The sequence below is a fragment of the Ictidomys tridecemlineatus genome, chromosome 11 (assembly GCF_052094955.1).
Source record: "Ictidomys tridecemlineatus isolate mIctTri1 chromosome 11, mIctTri1.hap1, whole genome shotgun sequence".
Classification (NCBI taxonomy): Eukaryota; Metazoa; Chordata; class Mammalia; order Rodentia; family Sciuridae; genus Ictidomys; species Ictidomys tridecemlineatus.
Genome location: NC_135487.1, coordinates 34,888,628 through 34,901,533, shown reverse-complemented (window position 1 = coordinate 34,901,533; position 12,906 = coordinate 34,888,628). Strand labels below are relative to the sequence as shown.

The 12,906-nt window shown below is 40.5% G+C and overlaps 1 protein-coding gene across 1 annotated transcript in view; it reads right to left on the bottom strand.

Moving 5' to 3' along the window:
* Window positions 1-1,306, bottom strand: part of Cmpk1 (cytidine/uridine monophosphate kinase 1) — a 33,341-nt gene extending 32,035 nt beyond the window's left edge. The window contains exon 1 of the mRNA XM_005318008.4: window positions 984-1,306. Within this exon, the coding sequence (XP_005318065.1) occupies window positions 984-1,151 (168 nt within the window). The 5' untranslated portion in view covers window positions 1,152-1,306. The remainder of the gene's footprint in view (window positions 1-983) is intronic.
* Between the last annotated feature and the right edge of the window lie 11,600 nt (window positions 1,307-12,906).

The window sequence follows — 12,906 nt, the reverse complement described above, 5'->3', positions numbered from 1 at the left end:
CTTCTGTTTCTAGATATTTTGTTTTTGTTTGTTTTTTAAAATATATTTTTAGTTGTTGACAGACCTTTATTTTATTTATTTATTTATATGTGGTGCTGAGAACCCAGTGCCTCACACATGCTAAGCAAGCGCTCTACCACTGAGTCACAACCCTAGGCCTAGATATTTTATTTTTTTAATTTCCCGAATTGTCCATTAATCCTTCTTAATGGTATCACTGCAGATAACCATGCTTCTGTCAATTTTAACTGGTAAAGTTATTGCACCTTACAGCAAAAGAAAGAAAACAGAAACGTAAACTTTGAGTTACGAAGTGTTTGACATTTTCAGTCAATCTGGGTGCAGAGCCTCTTTATTAAGTGGGACAGGTGAGGCTCCAGGAAAGGAAGTGACTTGCCCAAGGACAAAGCGTGAGCTGACGACTGGGCCAGAGGCTAAGCTTAAGCTTGATACAACGCTCCGTCACCCTTCCCAACCACAGGGCAGGATCTAGCCTCCGGCTTGGCACTGCCCCGAAGCCAGCGGTGGATTGGGCCCAAAGAGCACTTCACAGTTCACAGGGCTCGCTGCCACGCAGGGCTTCTTTATAGGGTAAGGGCTGGAAGTTTGAAGGGCCTGCAGAAAAGCGCGGAGAGCAAAACCCCATCTCCCTCTTTAGAGAGCCGCGCACGGCCTCGAGCCCAAATCCGCGCTCCCCATCCTCACCCTCCACACACACCCGCGGCACACTGACCTCCGCGCCCCGCCTTCTCCCCGCCCACTTGTGAGACGCATCTGGTCCCCCAAACGCATGGAAGAGGGGGCGCAGGAATAAGCTCCCCCGACGGCCCCCGTGGCAGGACCGCGCACCACGCGCCGGCGCCCCTCGCAGCTGCCACGCAGGCGGCGCGGTGGCCGCCGGGACGCGTAGTCCGCGGACGCGACCGGGGGGCGCGGACTGCGTCGCCGCAATCCCCGGGAGCCTGCCGCTGCCCGGGCCTCACCTCGACGATGCGGGCGCACTGGGTCCCCTTGCCGGCGCCGGGACCGCCGAGGACGAACACGACCAGCGGCTTCATGAGGCTGCGAGGGCAGAGAAGTGGCAGGCGGATCAGCAGCGGGGAGCTTGGGCCCAGGACGTGCAGCAACCGGCCGCAGCAGCGCCTCAGCATACACCGAGTCTCTGACAGCGCCCGGCGCGGCGGGGGCAGAACGGAACGGGGCGGGGCGGGAGCCGGTGGAGAAAGGGGCGGGCCGAGTGGGCGCCGCGGCCCCGCCGCGGTAGCTGCCCGGGCGTCCGCCGAGGCCGGAAGGGGCGGAGCCTGCGCCGTGCGTGGGCGGTACCGCCGCGTGGCATCCGGCGGGGCCGCACCCCCTTCTTTCTCATCCCGGGCTGGAGCCGGCGCTTAGGGAACTCAGGTTGCGGTTATTTCGTCCTGGACTTCGGAGTGTGTAGATCTATTCCGGGGCTGGCGCGTGGTACTCGGTAGCGCACACCCACTGTCTCGGCTCACAGTAGGGGGCTAGTCGAACTGAATAAATGCCCGAACAACCAAGTACAAACAACTGTATGGTTTTGAATGAAATAAAGGAAGGAAAAGCAAAGATATGATTTGGTTAGGGTAGAGAAGGCTTCTGAAGAGGTGACGTTTAACCTAGGACAAAAAGTAAGGTAAACTCAAAAACAGACGACTCCTGTGATAGCATGTCCATCAAAGGGAGGAAAACACGTAGATCCGTGAGACCAGGTCTCCATGGAATGAAGGGAGAATGGAAGAAGAGGTAAGGTCATCTTTTAGTTATGGAAAGGAACTTGGATTATAGTCTGATTACAGTGGGAAGTCCTAAACTATAACTCCATTTCACTGCATCGTTTAGTAGTGGAAAATCTTAACGGAGGAGAGTTAAGAGTCCCAAAACAGGTTGGTGAACACAAACCTTTAAAAGTTGGAGAGAGGAGGAGGACATTGAAAAGATCTAGAGAGGTAGAATGGAAACCTGGAGAATATACCCGCAAAGACAGGAGAATATTTGGAATCGGATTGTGGTGGTGGTGTGGCCAACAATGTATTAAAAGCAGATGTACAGATAAATTAGATTTGGCAAAAAGGAGACACTGATGATGTTGCCCAAAGAGGTGACAGTAGAATGCACTTTGACACATCATACATAAATGGAGTATAATTTCTCACTTTTCTGGTTGTACATGATGTAGAATCACACAGGTGGTGTAATCATATATGTACATAGGATAATAATGTCTGATTCATTCTACTACTCTTCCTACCCCCAAACCCTCTCCCTTCCCTTCATTTTACTCTCCTCTACCTAATCCAAAGTAACTCTATTCTTTTCTGCTCCCCCTTATTGTGAATTAGCATCTGCATATCAGAGAAAACATTTAACCTTTGGCTTTGGGGGATGGCTTATTTCACTTAGCATGATATTCTCCAGCTCCATCCATTTACCTGCCAATGCCATAATTTCATACTTCTTTGAGGCTGAATAATATTCCATTGTGTATATATACCATTTTTTTTTGTACTGGGGATTATTTATCCATTGATCTGTTGAAGGGCACCTAGGTTGATTCCATAGTTTAGCTATTATGAGTTGAGGTGCTATAAACATTGATGTGGCTCATCACTGTAGCATGCTGATTTTAAGTCCTTTGGGCATAAACTGAGGAGTAGGATAGCTGGGTCAAATGGTGGTTCCATTCCAAGTTTTCTGAAGAATCTCTATACTGCTCTCCATAATGGTTGCAACAATCTGCAGTCCCACCAGCAATGTATGAATGTACCTTTTTCCCCACATCCTTGCCAACTTTTATCATTGCTTATGTGTTTTGTTTTGTTTTGTTTTGTTTTTGGGAGGGTTTTTGTTGTTGTTGTTGTTGTTGTTGGTACTAGGGATTGAACTCCGGGCCACTGAGCCACATCCCTGGTTCTTTTTTGTATTTTATTTAGAGACAGGGTCTCACTGAAGTTGCTTAGGGCCTGGCTAAGTTGCTGAGTCTGGTTTTGAACCTGTGATCTTCCTGCCTCAGCCTCCTGAGAATTTTCATTCTGACTGAAGTGAGATGAAATCTAGGGTAGTTTTGATTTGCATTTCTCTAATTGCTAGAGATGTTGAACATTTTTTCCATATATTTGTTGGTCAATTGTATTTTTTCTGTGAAGTGTCTGTTCAATTCCTTAGCCCATTTATTGATTATTTGGTTTTTTAGTTTTAAGTTCTTTATATCCTGGATATTAATCCTCTATCTGAAATGACATAAAATATTTAAAGAGGAAAATGTCCACTTCTGATAGTTGCAAGAAAATTACAGTTGTGGCAAGGTTTGAAGATTGATGAGAGTAAGAAGATGATGAGAAGGGTTCCATCTAATTTTTGTTTTTTCAGAAAAGAAAATGCAGTATCAGCTTAGAGTAAGGAGAAAGAGTGGAATGATTGAGGAATGAGAAAGAATGAAATAAATACCTTTGAGAGTAAATAAGTGGTTTTCTAAAGAAAGCTAATTGGTAGGACTTCTGGGTAATTTAAAATAATTGAAGATGTTTGGCTGTTCAGGTGAAGGCAGAAAAGACAGATAGTTGAATTCATTCAGGGTTGGGTTTTCCTGGCAAGTACAAGAGAGCTTAAAGCCAAGAGAGCTGAGGATGTTTGCATGACAATATTTATGGTGATATAGAGATAAAACCATACAGAAGGGTACTACCAGAGAAATGAAAAGCTGTGCTCCATTTGTGTGCAATGAACTGAAATGCATTCTGCTGTCATGTATAACTAATTAGAACAAATAAAAAAATATATACAGGAGTGGCTAGGGTTGTGGCTCAGTGGTAGAGCTCTTGCCTAGCACATATGAGGCACTAGATTCAATTCTCAGCACCCCATTAAAAAAATATATAGTGTGTCCACCTGCAACTAAAACTATTTTTTAAAAACTGTACAGGAAAGTAAATAATGGTATGTGAGGGCTGATATTCAGGAGTGGTGGGGAAAAAGGGACTAAGGTATTAGAACACTGAAGAATGGAGAATGGTTGAAGTGGGTAATTTAAGAAAGTGAACTGGCAGTACAGATGCGGTGGTCAATGTGGGATGTTTAAAATTGAAATTTTAGATTGTGAGTTTTTCATCATGCCTAGGTCCAGGTTGAACTCATGCTGGGCAAGACTCCAAGAATGGAAAGCTAAAGAAGAATGCATGTTGTTAAAACTGAGAGACCAGGGTATTAGATTTATCATCCAGGTAGAAGCTAAAGTCAAATATTATTCCAATGAAGAGAGACTATGAGGAAGAAACTAAGTTGCTGAGGGCAGAGTGATCAGGAGATTGGTAAATGATAGCAAACAGGAGAAGAAAATGGTGGTTTGGCTCTCTCTCAGACTATTCTTATTATTTTCCTTCCACTATCTGTTTTCTCTTTGCTTACCCTGTTTAGGACCACACAGCGTCTATGGATTCAAAATCTTCATTTTACTATACAAATGCTGACTCCATAAAAGTTCTATACTCAAAAAATTCCTCGAAGTGTTACATTACAGGCAAGAAAAGTGATTGCAGAAGGATATATGGAAAAAGCTATCCTTGGAACTCACCCCTACCCGTATTTGTTTAGATATTATTAAGCACATTAGGTCTTTTGACATGTATTCAGTGCATGAGTAATATTCCCAAGGTATAGCTATGTTCCTAGTACAGTCTCTAGAGATTTAAGAAATAGGGCCTTGTTGCCACTCATCTGTCCTAGTTATAAAAATTGCCCTTTAGAGTTAACTTATCTGTCCCATATTATCATTCCCTTTGGTTATGTTTTGTTCATTTTTTTCAGGATTGAGCTCTAGGAAGTTTTCTCTGAATTGCCAAGACTGGGTTAGGTGCATACTTTTGTGCTTCTATCAACTCTCTGATTATTTCTGTTGGAACACTGTGTTGTACTGGGTATCTTCCCCACCCAGCTGAACAATCTAGCTCTACTTTTAGAGTTCCTTGAAGGGATTGTGTCTGATTACTCTTTGTACAGTATTGAATTAAGTAAATGATGATGTCATTATTACAACATGATTCACTTTCTTAAAAATGTTGGTTGCTTTGTATTCAGGCTTTCATTACCATCTGTTGTATTGTCATCTATTTCCTACTGTGTTGCTTACCTCTTTGCATAACCTGATGCTTAATGGAGTTGTTGGTTTGTTGTTATTGGTCTTTCTTTCTTTCTTTCTTTTTTTTTTTTTTTTAATGAAGGCCCCTATTACATCTGCCTGGTCATTGCTGCAAGACTTTGTCAAGATTCTGAGAATATTAATTAAGAGAAACATCATCTTTAAAAATCTGATGTGCTAAGTCTGGCAACAAACAATATGCTTACACTCTTGGGAATGACTTTGTCAGATGAGCTTAGTTAGTTCTATATTATAGAACTGCAGGTAGGCCAGTGAAGGGAGATTGTCTTAAGCTGATATTATAGCATCTTTGCATCTTTGCTCATTAAACTTTGCAAATTTAGGTAGGTTGGTATACCTACAGTTTTCTTGTCTGCAGAATAAGAATAATGGTACATTAACTCAGTTTAGCAGTTTTGTTTTGTTTTATACCATGGATTGAACTAGGGATGCTTAACCACTGAGCCATATACCCAGCCTTTTTATTTTTTGAGACAGGGCCTTGTTAAGTTGCTGAGGCTAGCTTTGAACTTATGATCCTCCTGCCTCAGCTTCTCTGAGCCACTGGGATTACAGGTGTACACCATGGCCCTGGCAGCAAATACTTTTAAAGAAGTTACCAGCATGTGATAAATATGAAAGGAATTTCACATAAATTGACAGATTGGCAATCCCCTTAAAATTTAATTCCTTAAAAAGCAAAGCTATACTTGTTTTTAGAAAGCAATCATACAACTTAGCTCAGAAGTATAAATTGAGAAAGGGATAGTTGATTATTTGGAGAAATTATACTGTAAATAAGTAATCAAACAAGGGAAGAAGAGAACTGATTCCAACTTCCCTGTTCTTGGTGGTAAGACTAGGTCTTTAATCCTCACAAACAGCTTGTTAGCAAGCAAATCATGGTTTATGAAACTAAGCATTTACGTAGTCTAATTGTAAAGACCATGTCACCACAGATATTGAAAGGAAAAACAGTGCATTAGTGTATTGTAATTATAATGTAATTGTTACAAGTATTATAATATTATAATAAGTAATTACATTAATTAATGTAATAGAATTACTGTATCTGGTCAGGGCCTGCCTTCCATTTCATAAAAGCCATGTTCCTGTGACTTCACATGGGGAGAAGGACAAGGTAGCATGCTGGGGGATTTCTTTTATAAGGACGCTAATCCCAACATCAGGGCTCCACCTTCATGAACTAATTATCTGACAAGGGCCTCCCTTCCTACCATCACATTGCAGATTAGGATCTTGACATGCAAATTTTGGGTGGGACACTGACATTCAGTCTACAGCAGTTGAGGTGTAGAATTATGGATGAATTCTTCCCTTTACATTTTTTTATTTTTGTAACGTAGTACAACAAATACAAATACCTACTTTTTAAAAAAAGTGTGAACCACCGAAAAAGGTTTTCTGTGAAATAAAGAACTTAGAATGGTAGCTCTTCTCCACAGCAATTCCACAATGTCTTGAAATGCTGCACAAAATATGTACAAACAAGGACCAAAGAATATCATAGTATATATTCAGTCTACTTAAATGGGTGTGCAATCTAACAACAGTTTATATTTGCTTTGGATAATTATCTCTTATTATCTAGCCTATAAAATTGTGCCTTCCTTGTTCTGTGCTTATAAAGCCCTTTCAATTCCTCATACTGTGTAGCACAAAGTTTAGTGTGCAGTAGGTCCTTGGTACAACATTTGTAGAGTTTTCTTCATTAAACTTGCTCTTACAAATTTAACAAATCAGTTCCCTTTAAATCTCTTTGAATGTGGAGCAGTGTCTTTCTCATTTATTAAAAATGTCAATTTCAGTACACCTAGACTAAAAATAATATCTGGACAGCTTTCAAGTAATTTTCAATTAACTTTCACATCCCTTATGCATTAATTTTTTCATGAAACTGTACAATATGCAAATTATATCATAATTTCAAAAATATTTTAAATATCTAGAGAGATACAAGGTTTTTTGTTTGTTCATTTATTTGGTACTAAGGATTGAACCCAGGGCTGCTTAACCACTGAGCTATATCCCCAGTCCTTTTTTTGGAGACAGGGTCTCCTAAATTGCTTAGGGCCTCACTAAGTTGCTGAGGCTGGCTTTGAACTGGCAATCCTTATGCTTTAGCCTCCCCAGCCACTGGGATTACAGGCATGAGCCACCATGCTCAGCTGAGACACAAGCTTTTTAGTCACCTCCAAGCTCTTCTAACTATAAAGCTATCATTTCAGTCCCAAAGTGAAGTTGAAATGAAGTTTTTTTATTCTGATAAAAGTGTTTATTTAATGCATCACATTAAGTATATACATCCTTTGTAAAAGCCCAGTAATAATAAAGTGTTCAACTGAAATCTTTCTGGTATTTGAGTTATTAAGCAAAAACAAAGACATGTTATTTTAGTTATTAAAAGAATTAGTATCTATATTGTTCAGAAATAGTGGCCAATAAACTTTGAGGCCAACCTCAGCAATTTAGTGAGAACTTGTCTCAAAAACAATAAAAAAATAAAAATAAAAAACAAGAACTGGGGATGTAGCTCAGTGGTAAAGCACCTAGATTCAATCACCCACCCCACCCCACCCCCCAAAAAAGCTTAGTATAAGCTAATAGGTTTTATTTTAAAAAACAGCTTGAATTTTTGTTGGGTACTGTGGATTGAATCCAGAGGGGCTTTACCACTGAGCTACATCCCCAGCCCTTTTTACTTTGAGACAGGGCTTTGTTAAGTTGCTGAGGCTGGCCTGAAACTTGCAATCCTCCTGCCTCAACCTTCCAAAGTTGCTGGGATTATAAGCATGCACCACCATGCTGGCTAGAACAGCTTAATTTTAAATATTTATTTATTTACTCATTTATTTCTTATTTTGTAGTGCTGGGGATCAAACCCAGTTCCTCAAGCATGCTAGGCAAATGCTGTACCAGTGTTTAAGCCTCCCAGAACAGTTGTGGATTTTCAGAAAAACTGAGACTATAGTACAAAGTTCTGATACCCTACACTTGATTTTCTGTCTCTTTTAACATCTTATATTAGTAGGTACATTTCTTACAATTAATAAGCCAATATTGATACATTACTACTAACTTAAGTCAATAATTTATTTGGACTGTTTTAATTTTTACTTTGCATCCTTTTTTTAAATTTCATGACCCCGTCCATGATATCACATTAAATTTAGTTGTCATATCTTTTTTAGGCTTCTCTTAACTTTCCCTGGGTTTGATGAAGTTAACTTTTTTTTTAAGATATAGGAGTTACTTGCAATATTACCCAGGCTGGCAAGTGAAATTATCAGTTCAGTCTCCCAAGTAGCTGGAACTTCAAATGCACAACACCATGCCTGACAAGTTTAATTGTTTTGAAGAGTCCAGGTTAGGTATTTTTTTAAATTATATTTTTAGTTATAGATGAACACAATATGTTTATTTATTTATTTTATGTGGTGCTGAGGATCGAACCCAGTGCCTTACATGTACTAGGCAAGTGTTCTACCACTGAGCCACAATCCCAGCCCAGGTCAGCTATTTTTATAGGATTGCTCATTATTGAAATTTGTCTGATGCATGTCTTGTGATAAGACATAGCTATAGAGAGAACTATAGGGTATTAGGAAGAAGATCATATAGGAAGTGCCATTTAAAATCACAATTCCCGGGCTGGGGTTGTAGCTCAGTGGTTCGATCCTCAGCACCACATAAAAACAAATAAATAAAGATATTGTGTCCAACTACAACTAAAAATATATATATATTTTTTAAAAATCACAATTCACAATAGCCAAATTGTGAAACCAACCTAGATGCCATTCAATAGATGGATGGATAAAAAAAAATGTGGCATATATACACAATGGAATATTACTCAGCAATAAAAGAGAATAAAATCATGGCATTTGCAGGTAAGTGGATGGAGTTGGAGAAGATAATGCTAAGTGAAGTTAGCCAATCCCCAAAACCAAATGCCGAATGTTTTCTCTGGTATAAGGAGGCTGATTCATAGTGGGGTAGGGACAGGGAGCATGGGAGGAATAGACAAATTCTCCATAGAGCAGAGGAATGGGAGGGGAAGGGAGGGGGCATGGGGTTAATGATGGTGGAATGTGATGGGCATTATTATCCAAAGTACATGTATGAATACATGAGTTGGTGTGACTATACTTTGTGTACAAAAAATTATGATCTATATGTGTAATAAAAATTGTAATCCATTCTGCTGTCATATAAATTTTAAAAAATAATTTAAAAAAGAATTGGAAAAAAATAAATAAAATCACATCATATTAAGCATACATACTACCAACATGACTTAGGACTATTGATTAACTGGAGAAAGGAGTGTTAGGTTTCTCCATTGTAAAATTACCTTTATACCCTTCCTACCCACTTTTCACCTTCTCCCTTTCCATATTGTACACTTTGAGAGAATGTCTTTATGTCAGCCAACACCTAAGGAATGGAGAATTATATGTTATGCTTATCCTTTCCTTTTTTTAATATTTATTTTTCAGTTTTCAGTGGACACAACATCTTTATTTTATTTTTTATTATTTTTTGATCTTTTTTTTTTTTTTTTTGGTGGGGTTCTTTTTTTGTCTTTTTTGGAACTGGGGGTCGAACCCAGGGCTTTGCAAATGCAAGGCAGATGCTTTGCCACTGAGCTACATCCCAGCTTTATTTTATTTTTCACGTGATGCTGAGGATCGAACCCAGTGCCCCATGCATGCCAGGCGAGTGCATCACCGCTTGAGCCACATCCCCAGCCCATAATCCTTTCCTTTTTATATAATCCATATCATTCTTCCATTTCTTTTCCACATACCTTAAAGTAGCTTTAAAAAATTAAGTAGCAAAGGGCTGGGGATGTGGCTCAAGCGGTATCGCGCTCGCCTGGCATGCGTGCAGCCCGGGTTCGATCCTCAGCACCACGTACAAAGATGTTGTGTCCGCCAATAACTAAAAAATTAAAAAAAATTCTCTCTCTCTCTCCCTCCCTCCCCCCCCTCTCTCTCTCTCTCTCAAAAAATTAAGTAGCATAAATCATGAGAGGTCTGCACACAGTTCTTGTCTTCTACATCCTAAATTCAATCTATAATCAAACCCTACTGAGTCTATCTTCAAAATAGAATCCCAACAAGTCCCCACACACACACACACACACTCTGTTGCTACCATTCTGGTTCAAGCCATCATCAATCTCTCTCCTAGGGTATTGTAGTAACTTTCTAACTGGTTTCCTTGCTTCTGCCCTCATCTAGATTATTTTCAATGTAGCAACTAATGATCCTTTTAAAACCTAAAATCAGTTCATTTCAATCCCCTATTTACATTCTCCAGTGGCCTTAATTTAGGAGTACAGGCAAGTCCTCATCATGGCCTATAGAGCTATTTGTAGTCTGTCAACCCTATTAATCACCTCCATCTCAATTCTTTCTTTTCTTTTTTCTCTTTTTTTTCTTTTTTCTTTCTTTTTTTTTTTTTTGGTACTGAAGATTGAACCCAGGGCACTTAACCACTGAGACAATCCCCAGCGTTTTTAAAATATTCTATTTTGAGACAGTGTCTTGCAAAATTGCTTAGGCCTTGCTAAATTGCTGAGGCTGGGTTTGAACTCGTGATCCTTCTGCCTCAGTGTTGGCATAACTTTCGGTTCACAGCTAGTAGCTATGAGCAGTTCAGAGTGCTAGGAAAACCTATGCTTGTACAGGCCTGACAGGAACACCTGCAGGACAGGGCACTCTGCTCTAGCGAGCCATCCGTGAAACCACATCCTCAGCACTTGTGGTCAGCGTTGCCAAGCTACCAAACTACCAGGTCAGGAAACCAAGAGTCAAATGCTTCAGGGCATGTAACCCCCCAACTCATAACCTCCCTTCCTTAGGGACAAAGACCCTTCCAGACTGCCTTCCATCATGACAGCAATATTCAGTGCTTCCTCATAGTGCGGTTACATTAAGCATAAGATATTTGGCTTATAGATGCTAAGGTGCTTATGTGTGATTGGTGGGCATGCCCTCCCTGAGCCCTATAACAGCTGTACACATTCCAAAAATAAACGAGCTTCCTTGGAGGTCGACTGAGGTTGTCACCTGCCAGCTCTCACCAGCTCCCTGTGTCCATTTGTTGCTCTGACACCACATCTCTACCCCCCACGACTGAGGTAGCCGAATGACCATCGACCACCAGGGACATAGGAACACATACATCTCAGCCTCCCCAGGCGCCTGACCCATCTCAATTCTTTTTTTTTTTTTTAGTTGTAGATAGATACAATGCCTTTTATTTTATTTATTTTTAAAAAAATACTTATTCTTAAGTTTTAGGTGAACACATTATCTTTATTTTACATTTATGTGGTGCTGAGGATCAAACCCAGTGCCTAGTGCATGCTAGACAAGCGCTCTACTACTAAGCCACAATCCCAGCCTCTATTTGTTTAATTTTTTTTATGTGGTGCCTGGGATCGAACCCAGTGCCTCACTCATGCTAGGCAAGCACTCTACCACTGAGCCACAACCCTGGCCCTCCACCTCAGTTCTTTTTTTTTTATTATTTTATTTTATTTTATTAGTTGTAGATGGATTCAATATCTTTATTTTATTTGTATGTGGTGCCTAGAATTGAACCCAGTGCCTCACATGCTAGACAAGTGCTCTACCACTAAACTACAATCCTGGCCCCCACCTCAGTTCTTATACACTTTTCCTCACTTGCTTTGCTCAAGATATACTGGGCTCCTGCTTTTTCTTGAAGATGCCTGGATGCTCCTACCTCAGGACCTTTGCACTTCATATACCCATGGCAAACACTGAGATGTGTACATAAGATCTCTCTCTAAAAAGAACTTGCTGATCAGTTGCAAAACAGGAAGTTGGGCGATAGCCTCTTGCTTGTTGTCTTTGGGATTTGCCTTATCTTTGGTGTTTGTTCTTTTTGGGTACACATGGTCATCCAGCTCATTAAAATGAGTTTGGGGCCGCTAGGCGCAGTGGAGTATGCCTGTAATCCCAGTGGCTCTGGAGGATTGCGAGTTCAAAGCCAGCCTCAGCAATTTAGTGAGGCCCTAAGCAACTCAGTGAGACCCTGTCTCTAAATAAAAGACAAAAAAGGGCTGGGGCTGGGGCTCAGTGGTTAAGTGACCCTGGGTTCAATCCCCAGTACCAAAAAAAAAAAAAAAAAATTGGAGGGCCTAGCCAATTCTGCCCATTACAGGATTCCTCAAAGGGGCAGTCCTTGTTCTGGAGATCATCACTGGTTTGGCCAACAGTTTGTCAGATATACACTGATGTCTGACAAAAAAATTCATAAGGCTCTTTCTGCTGTCACAACAAGAAAGAACACACTAATGTTTTCCCTAGTTTTCAGGAACTTTTCCAGGAAAGCAGAGAATGATACTTTATAAAGCATATATTTCTTGGCTGGCTTGATGTATTTTCTAGGTGAGTGTTCTTGCAAAAGGGTGGATGTTTATTCCATACAGCATAGCATACAGATGTAGCTCAGACTTGAAGACATACCCATGTTATTCAGGAAACTAAGAAAAGTAGAGTTTTGGACTGGGAATGTAGCTCAGTGGTAGAGTGCTTGCTTAGAATACTCAAGGCCCTGGATTTGATCCCCAGTACTGCCAAACAAAAAAATCTTAAGTCAGCAAAGTATGTGGCATTTATACTTCTGACTCTGTACTAACAGATTAATGGATCTTTAATGTTTTTCCCTTGATGAATACATATGTCTACTTTGTC